Source organism: Acanthaster planci, linkage group LG05, assembly GCF_054643075.1.
Source record: "Acanthaster planci isolate LZ-2023a linkage group LG05, COTS_SCS, whole genome shotgun sequence".
Classification (NCBI taxonomy): domain Eukaryota; kingdom Metazoa; phylum Echinodermata; class Asteroidea; order Valvatida; family Acanthasteridae; genus Acanthaster; species Acanthaster planci.
This window is the reverse complement of record NC_141781.1, coordinates 10,104,987-10,120,813: the sequence shown is the minus strand read 5'-3', so window position 1 is coordinate 10,120,813 and position 15,827 is coordinate 10,104,987. Positions and strand designations below refer to the sequence as shown.

The 15,827-nt window shown below is 41.3% G+C and overlaps 2 protein-coding genes across 2 annotated transcripts in view; both read left to right on the top strand.

Annotated features, from left to right (window-relative positions):
* The first annotated feature begins 298 nt into the window (after positions 1–298).
* LOC110987127 (kelch-like protein 24) lies at positions 299–8,973 on the top strand. The gene is made up of 3 exons (XM_022249584.2): positions 299–388; positions 4,844–6,202; positions 6,870–8,973. The coding sequence occupies exons 2-3, from the start codon at positions 4,985–4,987 to the stop codon at positions 7,344–7,346; spliced, it is 1,695 nt and encodes a 564-aa protein (XP_022105276.1). The 5' UTR covers positions 299–388; positions 4,844–4,984; the 3' UTR covers positions 7,347–8,973.
* A 2,680-nt stretch (positions 8,974–11,653) lies between these two features.
* LOC110987104 (tyrosine-protein phosphatase non-receptor type 9-like) overlaps positions 11,654–15,827 on the top strand; it is a 47,814-nt gene continuing 43,640 nt past the window's right edge. The window contains exon 1 of the mRNA XM_022249548.2: positions 11,654–11,798. Coding sequence (XP_022105240.2) covers positions 11,736–11,798 — 63 coding nt within the window. The 5' untranslated portion in view covers positions 11,654–11,735. The remainder of the gene's footprint in view (positions 11,799–15,827) is intronic.

The window sequence follows — 15,827 nt, the reverse complement described above, 5'->3', positions numbered from 1 at the left end:
AATTGTCCAACTCAAGTGCAACGAATGGGAATTTTTTTTGGTTCTTCGTAAACGTTTTTATAAGTGTTTTTGTTTGGACGGACTGGAATCCCTGGTTTTAGGGAGTTGTGCCTGGGCGATATTTATACCAGCCCATTTTTTCTTGGGCCACCAAAAGTCCTTATTTCAAAAGAAACTGCAGGGGTACTTTTTTAGGGATCAGTTCTTGCGAAGAATTTGCCATGTGTGTACAATGTTCAGAACATTTAGACAGTGTGGACGAACGGGTCTTGTCTTTCCTATTTTCCCCCTTGAGGGCGCTCGTTGAAATTGAGCACAAGCTCCTTGTTCTGGTTCACGAAAGTAAATGTACACTGTACATGTACTACTAGCCTGCCATAAGTGCAAGGTAAGCCACGTCCCTTTATTACTTTTTAAGTTTTGTAACACAGTTTTCCTTAAATTGCGACTCATAGCTGTTGATGTTTGTTGTGATCTAACTGGACAGCAAAAAAAACTTGCCACTTCTGTCAAAGGCCACACATAAAAAATTCACTCCATAGAAATATTTTTTTGTACACGGGTATAATGTAGCCCTACAAATACATGTAGGGCTGTAGTGGTGGCTCTCTTTTACATGTTTTACAATCTGTCTCTTATCTGTTGCCACCACAGCCCTACTTCAAGGCATGTCTGAAATGCCTGAAATCCAAACTGCAGGATTGTCACAAACTAATATCTTCCGAAATGACAATGACTCAACAATTTACATACACCGTCGTATTTCTCAGAGTTTGGACTTTCATACGAGCACCCTAAAGCTTTCCAGAATCGTAAATTTTCCGATGTATGGTGCTGTATGGGCGGCGCCATTTTGAAAAACAAAGGCAGCGCTTCGTTCGTCGGATTTCAAGGCACATGGCAGGCGTTCTGTCTATGTTGTACCATACAAAACTGAAACCTTGTCATACCTTGCACGACAGAGGAACAAGGAACTGGTGAAATTGGATTTAAGTAACATTAATACGCATGTTCTGTATGGGCGTACTGTACACTAGCAAAGTGTGTGCGCAACTTATACTAAACAATACTGTGACTCCATGAATGATGCATCTACGGCACCTGTCCAAACTAGCTAGTGCTACATTAGCTAATGATGTTAAAAGACTTTACACCAGATGACATGTACATGTATGACGTACAGTGGGTTTGTGCACAGAGGCACCGAGAATGGTCTGTGTATTGAACTCTTTGCCTGGGAGCTTCGATTTGGAGATTATTTACATGTACATGTAGGCCCATTTTAGGGGGGCTACATGCAGAGAAATACATGTACATTCATCCTTAAAAGTTTACCACATGCACTGTACATGTACAGTGGTGATTTTTTCTTCAGTCTGTTGCATTTCATTCATAAGTTTGGCTGAATCATCAGTGGTTTCTATTCCTAATTTTGTTTATTCAGTATTTCACATAAAAATTCAGTGTGCTAAAAATTATCTGCTACATGTACCATGGGAATAAAGTAGTGATTTTAAAAAATGGATCTGATCCCAATGGCAACTGTAATTCAGTAAATCCATACCAGTACATGTACATGTTCTGGTACTTGTAAGTACATGTAACTGTCTTACACTTTGCATAATGGTCTCTTCTAATCAAATAAATAATGAGCACATGCTCACATACACTTTATAATCAGTGTGTTCCCAATGCCAGTGATGTTCATCAAAGCGTTTGCTGCAGCCAGCCAGTAGAAAAAGCCAGTACTTAAACAATGGAATTTGGGGATCTGTGGTGGGTTTAATTTAGGCTTTTTACTGCAGCAATAACCAGAGTCAAAAGCATTGTGAAAAAGATGAGGAGCAGTTTTGTTTGTGTTATTCTCTTTCTTTTTTTTGCATATGAGAGGGAAAACAAAATCCAAGACATTTCAAACAATATGAGTGTGTTTCTTGCCTATGAAATAATGATTAACGTTTACTGGGAGGGTTTTGCTGTAAACTGTTGGGGATAGCTTAGCTTTCCTTGAAAGGTGCGTCTGAATTCAACAAAATCACAAAGTAATGCACCGCATCTCGTGAAAGTGAATTTCAGATCTGTCGAAATTGTCACTCTGCACATCACATTGTGTGCTAGTCAGCCGTCTCAAACCCATCGATCCCTGTTGGAAAATATAATCCACTTTATGTCTCTGAACAAACTACATGTACAATTGACTATTGTTCAGCCAAAGACCATTCCTAGTTTATTGTTTGAACAATTGAATTCTTTATGACTCAAAACCATTCAGTTGGAGCCACATTGACAGTACACGCAGCCTTGGTTGCGTTGCGCCATGGTTTCATAGAGAATGTATTGTGAAAACAAAAATGTTAAGCTTTTTACTTTTGTACTAATGAAAAAGCTGCATCACAGGATCATTGAGTATTCAGTGCTGTGCAAAGAGGAGTAGTCAATCCAAAATCATCCACACCAATAGAAAAAATCAGCAGAGCATGACCGTGAAACAGTTTTACTGTATCGGTAGATCTACAGTGTTGCCCCAAAAGATGCCAGACATACAAGTACATGTATTTCACTCAGCAATACGTGTACAATGTACATGTACATGAATTCAGCATTGTGTTCAGAAGCGTTTCACTGAACATCTCATTCACCCCCTTTAAGGCCCCTCCCAAAATAATAGTCAGTCTCTGGTCAGCGTACTTGTCGATTTTGAACCTGCATGTCAATTTTTCTTTTATTATTTTTTTCTCAAAATTTTCAAAACAGCTCCCTCTACCCGTATTTCCGCACCACCTGAATGTTTGTGAGTAGACTGATTCCCGGCCGCAAGTCCACAAGTCAGAAGGGCAATTTGTTCAAGGAACCAGACTAATTCTTGGGTGCATTGTACGTGTAGCCTTGTACCTGGTGACAGATCCGTTACGATTGCGTAATGTTGATGTGGAACATAAACAGTAGACCATAGGTTGGTTACAAAGTTGCAGCCAGCTGATCAACAACAATGGCGGCATGACGTGCGACGTGCTACTACAAGCCTTTGCTCTTTGATGCCACTCATTTCCGTGTCTGATGCCAGTCTTAAAAGCCAACCCTATCACCCCCCCAAAGAAACGCATCCCCCCATCAATTCTGGAACGTGATTGGGGGCAAGCTTTCGCATAGCAACCACTATCTCTGGAATGACCTGGTTCCTTTGTGCCTTTCTTATCCATTGAAAACAGTGTATTGTTGCAAGGCCTCCCTTATGTAACTAAGCTAAAGCTTGCCCCAAATCACGAGGTATAGCAACAGTGGTTTTAGTAAGGAGAATTCAAGATGTTATGTTCACGTGAATTTAAAGAACTCAGTGTATCAGATTTGGGTCAAAGTTAACTCGCAAAGGGCTTATTCCTTTATGCCAAGTTGTTGGCTGTGTTGTGTGTACAATGTACACGTGTACTGTCACCAACTTTCTGCCCAAAACCATAATTTATAAAAAATTAAAGAGGTGCGATAAAGAAAACCTTCCTACCCCAAGTTATAACCTTTAGAACAAGAGGTGACAAGACCATCTTCCCAAATTAACAAGAAAAAATGGAACAGTGTTCCCATTTATGATTGAAAAATTGTCCAAAAAATGGGCTTCCACAAGTCCCTTTTTTGCCGATTCCAGAAACACTCATTATGTATTAATGATACATGTATGCCAGTGACCCCAAAACGTCACGGGGAGATATGGCTGTAAACATGGTACATGTACATCTTCACATGCAAGTCTCATGATAGAGCCATGCTCAAAATGCATTGTTCTTACGTGGTTCTTGTCCACTTTATTGATTGTTATATCAGGTTTAAATGAACGATTTGTTGTGTTTGGTCATAAAGTAAAACGTACATGTACCCCGGTCTTGTGCAGTGTTGACAGGAATCTCGTACACCGTGAGACTTGGTCTCAAGGTTTCCGTGCAGTAACGCATAGAATTTATTGTTCCTGGACAGCGCATTAAGAGTAGATTTTAAACCTTGCCGGTTGTCGCAGATAAGTACATGAACATGTCATACGCAGAGGAGTTTTGAAGCACTGCTTCAAAAAACATCTAGTGTCTTGCAAAAGACACCCATGCATGTGGGTTGCTATCTTTTCTAAAAGTTGTACATGTACACACATACAAGGTACATGTACATTGTAGCCCGCCATTTAGCCTAAGATTCAGGTCTGGGTACTTCTATACTACTACTAGTTATTCTCTGTGGCGTATGAATAAAAATTGCCACTGCACGTGAACACGACTGCACTCTCACATGTTTGCCACGCAAGTTGCATGTACATGTACCATTGGTTCAACTCCAGGCACCTTCAACATCTTGTACTTCTTCATTTCGAAACAATTATCACAGCTACATGGACATGTATTTTGACCAGCAAAGAGTAAGATTTGAGGTTTATGTATCTTAGAGATTAATGTAGTAGCACACTATCAGACTATTGGGCATTTTCTACATGTCATCAAAACTCCTCGTTGGGCTGCAACAATGCCAGTTTACGTACATGTAAAGCTTCATGCATACAGTTCACGTACTTCGTGCATGCCTGTTGTGCCTTTTTCCCCGTTAATAATCAACACAAACACAAAATGTGACCTTATGTTTTTCCAAAATCGGCCCAGTTGGACGTGGACAGAAGTTACCTCTTATTTCTTGTGTGTCGATTTTTGGAATATAAATTCTTTGTATACTGGTTTCGGGTGGCCAATCTACATGTACATGTACATATACATGTTCCTCCAAAACCCTAGATGTCATAAGATTTTAAGACTTTTTCCTACCTCCTTAAGCAATGGCTCATCTTTTGCTTTTTATTTATTTCAAACTTCAGATGTGCATGTATGCAAGGAACTTCCTGAAATCAACCAATCTAATTCACCAAATGCTGGGACTCAACTGATGTCGTTTCTCAAATCAATCATTTCTTTGTGAGTACAATACTGTACATGTAGACAAGTTGCAGAGTCCCATCATGCTAGTATTAACTGAGGCCCGTAGTAGCAGCACAGGGGACGCCGTTGATTTTCACCACTCATCGCACTCGGCTGCGCTGCTGGCTGCGCTGCAAGAATTACGGTTAGACCGGCAATTTGCCGACGTGATCCTGCATGTTGAGGATAAGGACTTTTACTGCCACAGGAATGTACTGACAGCCTCCAGTGCCTACTTCAGGAGCATGTTTCTCAACAACATGAAGGAGAGTCGGGAGAGTAGAGTTGTTATCAAGGGAGTGACTTCAACTAGCATGGAGCTGGTCCTGGATTACGTGTATACATCGAGAGTGACCATCACGACCGGAAACGTGCAGGGCCTGCTGAGTGCTGCAGACCTTCTCCAGGTTGTCCCTGTGCAGAGGGCGTGCGAGTTGTTTCTGTGGAGTCACATCCACACCACCAACTGCCTAGGGGTATACCTACTGGCTGAGCAGCATTCCTGCAAGGAGCTCTCGCATAAGGCGTGGTCGTATGCCCTGGAAAATTTCCCCCGGGTCTGCTGCCATGGGGAGATTTTGAAACAGTCCGCCGCAACCTTGGTCAAGTATTTGTCCAGCGACGAACTTGTAGTTGAGTCGGAAGAGGACGTTTGTGAAACCATCTTGAAATGGACGCTAACCAACCTGGGGCAGCGGCGTCGCCACTTACACGTCTTGCTCGCCCTCCTCCGTACCCACCTCCTGCCTCGGAAATACCTCACTGAGAGAGTCCTCACAAATGAACTCATTACTGGAAGTATCGATGCAAACAAACTATTAAGTTCGTCATATGGAGGTAGTGAAATTTTCATCTCGAGTAGGCTGGGTGAAAGGCGAACTCGTTCGCGTAAAGTCATCGTCGTGGTGGGGGGTGTGGGACCTGCCAACACTAAGCTGAGAGACTTGAAGTACTACGACCCTGTTGACCGACGATGGGGCACACTGACCCAACTCCCGGCCATGGCAGAGTCTGTGAGCGGCGTTGAGGTAGTAGACAGCAATATCTATGTTGTGGGCTTCAGAGGTGAAGTATCAGTATTCAGGACCGCAAGCAGCCGGTGGGAAACCCTGTCATCCTCGGCGGTAGAAGCGGGCTCCAGACAGAGGCGAGCAGCTGCAGTGCTGAGTGGCTTCATATACCTTGTCGGCGGTTATGACGGAGCAATCAGGCTATCAAGAGTTGACAGGTTCGACACGAGGACGAAAGTGTGGGAAGAGGTGAGTTTGTTACTCTTAATGTGAAGTTGTCATTGATGGCTTTTCTGTACAATTGTTTCAGTTTGCCCTTTACCTCCAAAATGTGCCCTATTGTAATGGACACCTCTGCCCTTACATGAACATGTATGTCCTTTGCCCTAACTACTCGACCTTCATGACGGTCTAAAAGTTGGTGACAAGCACATCCTGCCATGCCATGAATGGAGGGCTTTGTCCAGCAGCAGGGCCCATTGAACCAGCAGCTGCATGGTGAATAGACTGTATGTGTGGTGTGCACTAATGCTCACACAAAGGTGCTGTAGTAGCAGTCTTCCATAGCGAAGGGTTAACATGTAGTTAAGATGACAATTTTGTTTCTACTTTAGTTACGTGTACATGTACTGTTTTCCACCAAGCCACTTGTTCCCTTCAAACAGCATACAAGGCATATGCAAGCGATAATGGTGACAGTTTTCTTTGTAATTGTGTTGTTGTGTTTGCTGTTGATGCTGTTAAATGTCCAAATCCAAAAACTGCCGAGGATTGCCTTTCAAGTGCCGTAACAATCGCTAGCAACCGTAGCTTGAAGTGATATGAGTACATGCATGTTCGTAACCGAGGAGTTTCTAATTTTCTCGTGTTCGCAAAGTCAAACCTCATTACATTCATTGTTTTTGGTGCTTTACAGGTAGCTCCTCTGTCTGAGGCTGTAAGCTCTCCTGCTGCCGTCTCACACGATGGGAAGGTCTACGTCTTCGGCGGTGCTCTCTCCGACGAGATTGCCACCGACAAAGTTCGCTGCTATGACCCGAAATTCAACCGTTGGCTCACCTGCGCGCCGATGCCGCACGCTCTGTCGGGGATTGCGGCCCGTGTCATGGGGGACAAGATCTACATCGTGGGGTGCCTGTCCCAGACTGTGCACCGCTACGACCCAGCCACAGACACCTGGGGACAGGTGACAAGTATGCGGTGCACAAGGGCTTTGTGCTCGGCTGCTGTCTGCGACGACAAGTTATACGTGAACGGAGGTGAAGACCAACCCAACAGCCTGACGGATACCATGGAGCAGTATGACCCCATCTCTAATCGGTGGACACCATGCTACAGTCTACCCTATCCGGTCAAGCTTCACAACTGTGTCACTCTGATAAAGAGAATTTGACAAAGTAACATGAAATAAGTTCAAGTCCTTTACTTCAGGATTAAAAACAAAAACTGATATCTAATTTTTTTCTTTTCCATTTTCAAATTCAAAAGCAACATGTCTGACAAAATAGTGTCTGAAAATTTCCAGAAATCCTGTTTGGTTACAAACCCTACCTTTGGTTCAACTGGAGTTATTAGTGATCCTGTACTTTTGCTGTACAGTGTACAAACCTGTTGATGATCATTGGCATTTCCATCGAGGAACAAGAAGTTGAGTATTCTCCATATAAATTGGGTGCAGTTTTGCAAGAGTTATCATATGGTAATGTTTATGTTTGAAACGTCGTCCAGGCCATTGACATCATTTCAGGAATGGTTAAAGTTATTATGAACGTACATGCCTTTTGTCACTGTGGGCATTGTGCTTGGAAGTGAACATTTGAAAACGTTACTAGCGTTCATCATGTAGCTGTAAAGATGTATGTACATGTATGTGTTTGGTGTTGCGTAAATAAGGAAGTGTACATGTATATATTTATCTTGTTCAATGTATATGGTGATTACCATGAGTGAAACTAGTATGCTAACTTTGGGAACTATTTACATTTATCTCCATAGATTGTAAACTGAATTTATTACATTTGTCATTTTGATTCATGACTGGATATGCCCGTTCAGTATTTCAAAAAAAGCCAAGGTCTTTTGGGAACAAAATGAAAGCATGGTCGTGCTGATTAGACAGGCTGTGATGCGCGTGCCTACATTTAGCTGTTTCTGAATAACCTCACCCTGGGCATGCACACTATTGGAATACTGAACTGGCTCATTAATGTGCAAATAATTACATAAAACATACTCGAGTTGTATACGTTAATTCAAATACCCTGTAATGCAGGAAGTGGGCATAAATGGCCTGTAAATAAATAATTTATTCAAGAAGATATTTTTCCTAAAATATTCTACCACTTTGCCAGTTGATGACGTGAGAAATTTTGATGTACATCCCTTACAGAGAAACTTGAGTAGTTTTAGACTGTATAAGCCTAAAATTTATTAGGTTTGGATTTTAGATTGGGGTTCACTAGCTGTTATTTTATTTTGATCTCTTCCTACAAAATCCCCTGTACCTTTTGGCCTTTTATCCAACCATCTCACCCTTTCATTTTGTGCTGCATTTGTCCATGCTTGGTTGATTCCCTGCTTTCTTGTTTGTCTCTGTCTACTTGTCATTTTGCTTTTGAGAAAGGTTCTGCTAGGATCGAAACATCAGGCCCTCCTCTAATACTTTGTAATTTGTATTTTAGGTCACTGTAGCCAGCAAGCACTTTGCATCAGTTTTGCATTTATACATGTATCTTCTACATTAATCTTGGTTACTTACGTGGAATTCAAATGTCTCTGCCTAGGGACAAGATAGAAAATACAGAAATAAGTGCAAAAGGGGCCTTTAGATTGCCAAACTAAAAAAATGTTTTATGTATAGCAAATTAATATATATATAGATAGTGACACAGTTTCTTCTGGATGAACTTGGTTCAATTTATATTTTTATTTTGGAAAGTTTAGATCAAATTTAAGTGTCTTGGCAATCTGTTAAAAATGGTATTTCTATTTTGAATAAAACATGTTTGGTCCGTGTGGGATATGTGTTTTATGCAACTTCCTTAACCTTAACAGTCCTCAGTCCTCCAACAGGTGAAGGATTGAGACTGTTAGGGTTAATGCTAATAAAGACAAATTTGGTGCGTGGGCATTCATCCCGTAGGGATCATGGGGTGTATACCCCAACCCTTTTGACTGATGGGGTGGGGAGGAGGGGGAGAATGGGCCATTGCATCATTCCCCCTCCCCCACAAACACTTTATCGCGTTTAGAAAAAAGTGAAAGCTGATTGTGAAAAACTGGACTTCCGGACAACCAAAAAGTATTCAAGATCACTCAAAAGGAGAACAGTGTTTTAAAAAGCCATGACTAAAGCCGTCCTGATACATGTAGATCTGTACAAACAATGGCCCTATACTGTAGTCATAAATGTCACACCTTCCGCCTGATCAATTTTCCATGGCCGGGCAAATCATCCCGCCCCCGACCCATTTCCGTCACAAATTGCTTGCCAACGGTGAGTTGAAATCGCGTATTTTGTGTGCATTAATTTTTTTCTCGAAATCTAAGGCCAACCCGAATATGCTTTATGCACATCAAACTGTAAGATAAGACGGCAAATAGTTTCGCCATCTGAAAGTTTTAACAATGTGATTGGAATATTAAAAAGTCCTGCAAGGTAAGGGACTCGCTCGGGGACATCTTGCAAACAAAAAGAAACTGCTCTGAGAGAAAGTCAACCGTATGAAAGAATGAACAGCCTACAACACTAAAATGTGGAGATGAATGATTCGACCATAATTTATGCACTGCGCCCTCTTGTGTCCGGTCCCGGATCCCGGGCCGGTCGAATCGTTGTATGAAAGACATGAACGGAACTCCCTGCGAAAGACAGCCCACACGTACACCGCCCCCCTGTTCTTTGAAATTATGAGAAGTTTGGTAACGGAACAGTCTAGTCCAACCAATTCCATTAAGTCGGTCAAGGGCGTATATCGAGGGATGGGGGTGTTACATCCTCTCCATATGTGGTAAGGACCTTTTGATCATTCCCCCTTTTCCGGTGGTGCGATAAAGAAAGAAGGCTTTCTTTCGGTCATTTTGTAAAAGCCCAACCGTGAGCCAGATTTTCAAAAATACGAATGAAAACCAAGAACAGACGATACAAAAACTTTAAAAGTACCATTTTCATATTACGGTAAGGACTGTCATACACTTCTCGAGCAGGAATTTATACCAAACGCAATGTGGTGTGCAGCAACCCCCCCCCCCCCTGCTTTTCGAATATAGCCAGGTAATTTTAGAATTTTGTTTGCCCCCGGCTCGATCGCCACTCTGATTGGTACAAGTTATACCACGCGGACTTTCAACCCGGAAGAAGCCCCAAGAGTTGACACATAATCATAAAGTTTAACTACAGCATCATTGCCATGCTTATGCGTATACCTCGTGCAGATGGGCGTGCAGGGGAGGGGGCAAACGGGCAAAGGATTGCCTGGGGGAACTGAGTTCTATAACAGGGAAAAAAGAGAAAGGAATTTAAAAAGAGAGAGAGAGAGAGACGAAAGGGGAAGAAAATCGCTAATTAAATTGAAAAACTCAATCTAAACCCCTCCAGCCGTTATTGTTGATCATTTTTAGTTGATGGGTGCTTTGCCCTCCTCCCCGAAACAAGATGGTTTGCGGAGAATTGAGTACGAGTACTATACAGCACCAGGTTTGCACCCTCCTGGAAAAAAATTCATTTCCACGCTCATGCCAGAGGCTTGGGTTGGAAAAGCCAAAAACCTTGTTACCAATTCTCACCCGCCTCCAGAGAGACTGTTTGCAAAGTAATTTGCAATAAAACATATACAATTTTTTTTCTCAAAAGTACGATTTCAGAGCTGGGAATGACTTCATACTGCCAAGCGCCGTTGCGTCGAATTTTGGGCCTTTTGTTACGAGAATATTGTTCTCGCTGGATCCTTTAAATTGGCGTCACTTTTACATATAACCCTTGTGAGGAAGGAGGATTTCCGAAAAGCTTGGTGGCCGTCAGTTGAAAGTGGAAATGGGATATAAGACCAGGAATGTTCTTACCTCCTGAGACAGTCTTAATCTATGGGGATTCCCGCATTTTGCAGGGAGTCAGAACCTTGGCGGAATACTAGCCGTGGGTTTATTATTTGGAGACAGGGCTCTTGGCGACCTACTGCGCGGCATATATCAAGTTCTTAGTAATGAGATTTTAAATTAATTTTAGTAAGGTGAATTTGGCCATTTACCATTAATTCTAATGGGCATTTTTTTACGAAGGGGATGATAGCCCGGATTTCGTACGAGTGTTTCCTCTGGGACTCGTAAAACGTTCAGGTGACGAGTCAGACGGTGATGAATAGTGTTTCAAAGTTCGTGGAATACCGGTTACGTCACTGGAAATAAACTTAAAGTAATTCAGGGTCGGTAAAAGAAAGACAATGGCACTAATTAGATCCAGTCCGATAACAGAAAGAAATGAAGCGGTATAAATTTAAACTTTGTAATAGACACAAGCCTTGCTTGGCTGGTGCATGTTTCTAAGAACAAAATCTACTGTTAGCTGGTAGAAAGTGACTCTCATCTACATGTACTTATAAATTTCTGTAAAATTATCGAAAACCGCGAACCACCCTATAGAACAGCTCCATCCATCATACCGCCACCCACGATTCAATGTCAAAATCTTTTCATAACTGGTGTGAGCCAGCTGGCTTCTTGTGCGACGTAAGTTTCAATTTCTTGGAAATTAAATAAATTCCACACAAGGACGGAACACACACGCATGCGCTCACTGACTGTCACGGATGGCATCATGGCGGCTGTCCTGAAGGAGGACGAAGAGAAAGTAAGTATGAAGTCGGCGATATTTTCTGCTTTCTAGCATCTTTTTGTCTAAGTTATGTGTTGAAGACTACTAGGATACATTTATTGTGTGCCAGAAATTCTCGTAATTAAACGGTTTGGCGCACATAAGTCGAAATTATCCTGCTTGGGAAGTGGTCACAAGTTACACTCATATGATCGTTCATGTACAATGTACGTATGGTACGTGTCATGGATGTCAGAGGATGAGTGGTTGGAGGTTGTACGTGCCGTACATGTACATTACATGTGCGTGGTGGGCTGTGCATGCCATGTGTTTAGAGTTAAGCGCTACACTGAAATACACTTATCCGACTCCCTGTAGGCCTAGTCCCATTCAGACTATGTCAAAGCCATGAACATGATGAATGATGCCTGTAATTGTGTACGTGATATTTTTGCAATTTTTTCTTGATAAGTCATTATTGAATATTGCTAGGCCCTTCACCTTCCTTGTCATTCATGTCATTAAAACACGCAAAATCGGCTACAAACTGCTTTTTGGCTGGAGTGCCCTAAATTTGAAAAATTCAAAGTTGAGAAAACTTGGATGTCCTGAATCTTCAATCTTTACAGAATTTTTACAAGGTAAAGCTAAAAAATGTTAATTAGTAAGGGCTGCATTGGCCCAGAGAATTGTAAGTCATCAATGAACACACTGAACTTGTCTTGCCTTGCTTCATTTGATAAAGCAAAATATGAAACAAACAGTTTCTTAGTCAAAAATTCATAATATTCCTGAAGAAGACGGCATTTTAGGAACGTTGACAGTGAAGAAAATGTTCATGGAAATAAGCATACATGTAAATGTAATTGTCTGCTTTCACTAACTGATGTGACTTGTGAGACCTAGGCCAAGACTAGATGCCATGCCGCTGCTGTGCGGAACTTAATTAAAATGAGTATGGCAATAGCACAGTAGTGGTGCGGCAGTTGTGCTAAATGCCGAACTTAAATAAAGCATTGTTGTACTACTGCAATGTGGAATGATGATAGCGTGGCATACAAGGGCTTGCCATGCCGAATTCAGTTTGCCAAGCCAAATGACACTAACACCATGCTAATGCTGTACTGGGTTTTTTTGGCTGGTCAACCATTGTCAGCCCCACTGCGTTGCACAACGGACGAGTTGGCAAATAATTGAGTTTCGTTGATGTTTGGAGTCAAATTGGTTAATGGTCAAGTTGGTCAAAGGTTGAGTTAGGGGATTTTTAAGTGAGGAAAGGGAAGTTACACGTAGTACATGTACATGTGAAGAGAACAGGTAAATTTGTTGGTTTTTATGACACTTGAAATTGTGATGCTTGAATATGGGAATTTGCCATCCTTTTGTTTATACTACATGCACCTGTACCTCTGAAGAGAATGACTTGAGCTCTCTAAGAACAATAACTAGATTATGAACAGCAGTGATGCACTATTTGGGGGGCAGTTCAGTTGTGCCCTTGATGCATGTAGTGTCATGCTTATGGTACCTACAGTGTACACAAATGTACACAAATGTACATTGTACAGTACATTGTACATATATATGTACTAGTATTTTGTCCATTGCATCAGGAATGGATGTATCATGTTGTCGTCACACCACAAACTGATGCATCTTGTGCACATAATCTTTGCTTGATAAATGTACTACATATAGTATTTCACTTTGTGATGTGACCGAATGATTTGGTATTGATTTTTGACAAGTTTTATGACCACATCCTTGACAACAGTCATGCATTTCAGGAAACAGCCTGCTGTAAAGAACTGCGTCGTGGTTTCAGATTAAAACAGCGTTGACTCCCTTTACTGACTGTCCAGTCATTCCTGGAAGATACATGTATGTCCTATTTACCCACGAATAATCCTTGATTTAGCCCTGGCAGATCATCATACAAGTACATGTAGTTCCTTGATGTAACCGAACCTGTGAAAGTTTTCCTTGAACCACAAATTTATGAAGTGTAGTACATTACATGTATCTCCTAATTGAAGCACTGTTATTGAACAAAGTTTGCATACATGTAAATTTGAATGAAATCTGGTACATGGAGTTACCTGTATCTGATTGCACATAAACATAACAATTTGAATTCCCCAGACTAAAGATACTGTTGCTATACCTCATGATGTGGGGCAAGTTTTTGCATAGCCACCACAATCTCTGGAAATGGACTGGTTCTTATGTGCCCTGTGCCCTTCTTAGTGGTATCTATCGAAAACAGTGTATTGGTGCAAGGTGTCTCTTATAATGTACATGTAACTAAACAAAAGCTTGTTCTGAATCATGAGGTATAGCAACAGTATCTTTACTGGAGACTTTAAATTATGTTCACGTGAATTTAAAGAGCTCGGTGTACCAGATTTTATTTTAAATTTAACTTGCAAAAGGCTTATTGACGGCGTCCTAATGTGGAAATGGAATTTTGGGCTGTCTCAGTTGGAAAAAGCACATGGACCCATTTGTACCGTTGGCATACAGTATTAATTATTACATGCTTATTGTTTTGGGAAGTCTAAGCAAATGGGGAAACTGGATCACCCATGCAGGATATGAAGTAAGAAAAGTTTGCTTTTCTTCACGTGAACATTATTCATCTTTGTTTCTGTGCCACTGTAAAGTGTTTTTCTGGTTTCAGTTTCACAGAGTGGGCCCAAATAACACTGAACATCATCACACTTGCCAAAGAAAGGAAACGATACTGCAACATGCAACAAGTTTTCATGATACACACCCTCTTGTTTATTTCAGGAATGTTCATGCACGTCAGAAAGAACATCAGGAAGAAGTTGGGTTTATTTTACAGCCTTTTGTGTGATGTGCCTAAAGTCCAGTGGACCCAGGCACAAAGGTGAAATTAAAAAAAGGGCAATCAGCTTCTCAGTCGTTTATTTTCTAGATGGTCTTCTGTGTATGTGACATTTTCAAAGTTTTGATAGCACGTGTTCATGTATTGTACATGTACATGTACATGTACATATAATTAAACCTCACACCCACTTTGATCATGTTGATATTTTGATGTCAACTGCATTTTCGGCAAACTGTAATGTGCATGTGATACACACTGTACCGGCATCTCACAATCCAATAAAAACCTGTGCTTTACATGCATACCGTACATACATGTATACAGACATTTACGCTTGAGCAGTCTCTTGTCAAGTTTTGTAGTTAAAAGAGAGCCAAACCAAATATTACACCTAAATCCACCAGTCTTTCCTTACCCCTGTCCCTACATGTTTGTCAACAGTGTCATTGGCAATGGTCAGTGTTGATGGCAGTTAAGGTTGGTTTCGTGACTTTGAGATGCTGTAGGATGCTGTCGAAATTCTCATCATAGTGAAAGCAACTTGCAATAAATCTTTGACTATCTTGTTATCTCTGTGTATCATCATGTTCACCTTATCAGAGGGTGTTTACTTGTGGTCAGGATGGCCTCATAAAAGTTTAATTTGAATGCGTTGACATGAGCTGCCAATGTACATGTACATGTACTTGTACTTAATGTACATGTACATTGTACATATGTATTTATGTACATGCAGGGCATACATGTAGATTTAGAGGACTTCATGCTTCCATTATAATGTACTTGATCTGTTATAAGTCTGTGTTTGTACTGTATTTGGGTTCTTGTTCATTGACCCTGAATTCAGTGTTAATCCCATGCTGAATGCCCTTTCCAAGAATACGGGTACAACATACATTGTACAGTGCATACATGTACAGGTGTACATGTACTGGTATACAGCAGGTTGCTTCATCAGGAGTACCATTTGGTCAACAGAAGCAGTTGATTTAGAGGTCCTAAGAAAGTTTCAAATGTAGGCACCTAGAAATTTGTTTGAGATGAGAGACGTGAGGGTTGGATACTTATCAGCAACAAAAGAAAGTGCAGCAGGGAAGAATGTACATGTATTGTATCTTGTTCACTGGGAAGTTTTCATTTTTTCATGTCCTTCACCCGACTGTTAAAAACATTTGTCACGTTTGTGCTCGTGCTACCGGTACATGTACATG

Excerpts from the sequence above, each read along its gene's own strand:
- LOC110987127 (XM_022249584.2), top strand. The coding sequence starts at position 4,985 with ATGCTAGTATTAACTGAGGCCCGTAGTAGCAGCACAGGGGACGCCGTT. Across the intron at positions 6,203-6,869 it reads GGACGAAAGTGTGGGAAGAG|GTAGCTCCTCTGTCTGAGGC; the intron begins GTGAGTTTGTTA and ends GGTGCTTTACAG.